Genomic DNA, 3393 nt, shown 5'->3' with positions numbered 1-3393 from the left:
TTAAAATGTGATGAATTGAAATCGTTACTCTCAGGTGAGATGGAAAAGTGTAAACTGTAAATGTTAAAAAGTTGTATTGGATACATGCCAGTCTTCCAGATCAGTATGGATTTCTGATGGATTTCAAGCTAATTTGTGTTATTGTCTGATTTAGTTCACTGCCAGTTAAATTCAAGCACTTGTGACGCTTGTACTACGAATTTGGAATAAATGGGGAAAAAAACTACAACCAGAATATCCCGACCTCTGGTGGAGAACGTTTATCAGTTCACTTTATATAAACAAAACTATAAAATTACAAATCTGTGCAGTGTTACAGTGGACATTATTTTATTGCTGTGTTATAGATTCTGATCATTTACGCTTGATGCATGTTTAGGTTGTATGTCTTGGTTTGGGTTTTACATTGTTCTTCCAAGTAAAAGGCTGTCACAATTATGTAATATACAACTCATTGAAATTACTGTATATAGCCTACAACACAGAGTCTAAAAAACAAAACACTTACTTGAATCCTAAAATATGTTTTTCGAATTAGATGTGATATTTTCAGACATACTCATACATTTATAATTCCTAAACACATATCAAGCTGAACCTGACAGGCCAGACACATCTCTGTCTAGTGATTGCCTGCATACCTTTCTTCAGGCATCTGTTATTAGACATATTTGGACATAGTTATGTTTCTCAGTGGTTTCTCATTCTTTTAGATTTTTTGAATTTTCGTCTCAGAAACGAAATGTTGTTGTGGCCATTATGAATTTTGGTTCTAAATAAAATATGTCCGTGTGATGAAATAACCAATAACCGAATTAAGTAGGTTATAATTACACAGGTCTTAATCTAAATTGTACTGACTGTAGATTGTTTTCAAATCTATTTTCTACTCACCAAAGAACTGTCAGACTTGTCAAGGCAAATATCTTGAGTTTAAAAGAAAAGTTTCCCCCACCCTCCTTCTCGCGTCTTAAGCCTTCTTAGCCAATCATCTCTCTTCTCACAAACATTTTACCAGACTATAAGAGCTCCCCAACTTTTTCCTTTCAACCTAACTCAAAGTTGCTTGGAATCCTGGATACCTAGTTATTTCCTCCAGAATAAGCAACGCACGCTTGGAATTGTATTTCACCCTCATGAGGCAATAACGTCTTTATTCGCAGGCGCTTTCAGCAGACTTGAACGAGATGCCCGAAGAGCCCGCGCGAGACTCCAGCTCTCCCGTGTCTCCTGCGGACAGCCTCAGCAACAGCGACGGAGAGCCCGACAGGCCACCGAAGAGGTGCGGAAGGAAAAGACGGTCGAGTAGGAAAAACGGGGAGGATTCCGATAGCTCGACCCTTGGGAAAAGGGGGAAAAAGTCTAGCAACAGCAGCAACAGCCCTCAGTCTTTTGAGGAGCTGCAGACGCAGCGCGTGATGGCGAACGTGCGCGAGCGGCAGAGGACGCAGTCGCTCAACGATGGGTTTGCGGCGCTGCGCAAAATCATCCCCACTTTACCTTCCGACAAACTGAGCAAAATACAGACGCTAAAACTCGCCGCCAGGTACATCGACTTTCTCTATCAGGTTCTACAGAATGACGAGCTGGACTCCAAGATGGCAAGTTGTAGTTATGTTGCTCACGAGCGTTTGAGCTACGCGTTCTCGGTTTGGAGGATGGAGGGCGCTTGGTCCATGTCTGCATCTCACTAGTGTGCAGGGAAACTTTTTTTGTTTTTGTTTTTGTTTTCAGATGGTACGCTTTCACAAATATCTCTCGTCTTTAATGATGTAATATTGTAAACAACTGAGTAAGATCTCTCAAAACATTTACTTTACATTCTACACGTTTACGCACAAGTTGTAGGCAAGCCAGCAACTGTTGCATGTGTTTCAGATCGTCTGGATTTGTTTACTACCAGCATGGCTTTATTTTTTTTTTTTACATAATGTCTCGCTTTTTATATAGTTATAGAGCAAATAAATAATTGATATTGGTCAAAATGTAGCTTAACTCTAATAAAGTTGAGAAGTTGCTAAAGAGCTATTGCATGTAATGCAACTGAATTGTTTACGGCCTATTGTAGCACAACTTTTCAACAGTCGATTGCAATTTTTTTTCTCTAAACAAATAGGTTACTGTAAATAATGTTTTGCCTGTCGCAAACATTGTCCCGCCTAAATCATGCTGTTATTCGCAGGTGAAAGCCAAGAGCTTGGAAAAGACGAGGACACAATGCTAGATTCCTTCATAATCTTGGGGGAAACTGCACATGTTCCAAAAGAGGTCATGGCTATTATCGAGAGAAGGCCACGGACAGCGAATTGTTGCGCGTGCGCTGCATATGGACTTCCTCGAGAGAGTTATTATTGACGACGAATGTTGGAAATGTGTGCATATGCATGTCTTTTATTTCTGTTTTTTCAAGACTCAGCTGTGCATAGCTTTCTTTGGAGAAAGTGAAATTGCATCGCAAGGACTGTTGATGAGAAGATGGGGAATGAAGCCTCTAGTTCGAATCCTGTGCCAAACACAAAGTTTTAGTACAGTTCTATTTATTTATTGATGACACACTTTTTGAAATGAAGCCAAATGTATCCTGTGTCGAAATGCATTCTTATTTTTTTGTTACTCTTGTAAATAAATGTGTATTTCTGTAATAAAGATGAAGATGAACTTTTAAGAAATATTTTACGTTAGTATCAAAATTAATTCACTTCATTCGTGTGTCCGATTTAGGAAGATGAAGGAAACATTTAGAAAAAAAAAAAACTCAGTTTAGCCTTATTATGAGGAATGATTTTAATAGTTATATCTAAAAAAATAATTACACGAGTTGGTTGACAAACAGTAGGCCAAGAGTTTAGAGACGTACGAAAAATACGTTCAATGAAATTGAAAAATAGAAAGAAAGAAAAAAAATTATCAAGGCATCGTTTTATTACTTTTTGTAAAAAAAAGAAAAATGGTGCATTAGAATGCATTATAGATTAAATTGATGAATTGATGAAAGGATTGCACGAAATATCGATTTTTGTTCCGATAGGTCTGGCTAATTCTGACTTCTACGATTTAGTTGACTGACATTTATCTAAGTTGGATTTATGGACGTAGAGGGGTTCAACAATATGTAATGTTAGTTCATCTGCGGGAAAAAATACAAAAAGGAGGAGGAGGGGGAAAGGGGAGATGACAATAAAACAGGTTTGAAGCATGTACTCCTAATTTATATATATATATATATAATCATCCCCACTTTACCTTCCGACAAACTGAGCAAAATACAGACGCTAAAACTCGCCGCCAGGTACATCGACTTTCTCTATCAGGTTCTACAGAATGACGAGCTGGACTCCAAGATGGCAAGTTGTAGTTATGTTGCTCACGAGCGTTTGAGCTACGCGTTCTCGG

The 3393-nt window shown here is 38.3% G+C and overlaps 1 protein-coding gene across 2 annotated transcripts; it reads left to right on the top strand.

Annotated features, from left to right (window-relative positions):
• Positions 1 to 1031: 1031 nt before the first annotated feature.
• LOC107550839 (twist-related protein 2-like) lies at positions 1032 to 2605 on the top strand. 2 transcript variants are annotated; one of them, XM_016232241.1, is made up of 2 exons: positions 1032 to 1546; positions 2183 to 2605. In XM_016232241.1, the coding sequence occupies exons 1-2, from the start codon at positions 1188 to 1190 to the stop codon at positions 2184 to 2186; spliced, it is 363 nt and encodes a 120-aa protein (XP_016087727.1). In that variant the 5' UTR covers positions 1032 to 1187; the 3' UTR covers positions 2187 to 2605. The 2 variants fall into 2 exon arrangements, with proteins under 2 accessions (XP_016087727.1, XP_016087726.1); XM_016232240.1 differs by having other exon boundaries at positions 1032 to 1737.
• The last annotated feature ends 788 nt before the right edge of the window (positions 2606 to 3393 follow it).

Source organism: Sinocyclocheilus grahami, unplaced genomic scaffold (assembly GCF_001515645.1).
Source record: "Sinocyclocheilus grahami isolate Dianchi unplaced genomic scaffold, SAMN03320097.WGS_v1.1 scaffold408.1, whole genome shotgun sequence".
NCBI lineage: Eukaryota > Metazoa > Chordata > Actinopteri > Cypriniformes > Cyprinidae > Sinocyclocheilus > Sinocyclocheilus grahami.
This window is presented reverse-complemented; position numbering and strand designations above follow the sequence as displayed.

Excerpts from the sequence above, each read along its gene's own strand:
- LOC107550839 (XM_016232240.1), top strand. The coding sequence starts at position 1,188 with ATGCCCGAAGAGCCCGCGCGAGACTCCAGCTCTCCCGTGTCTCCTGCG.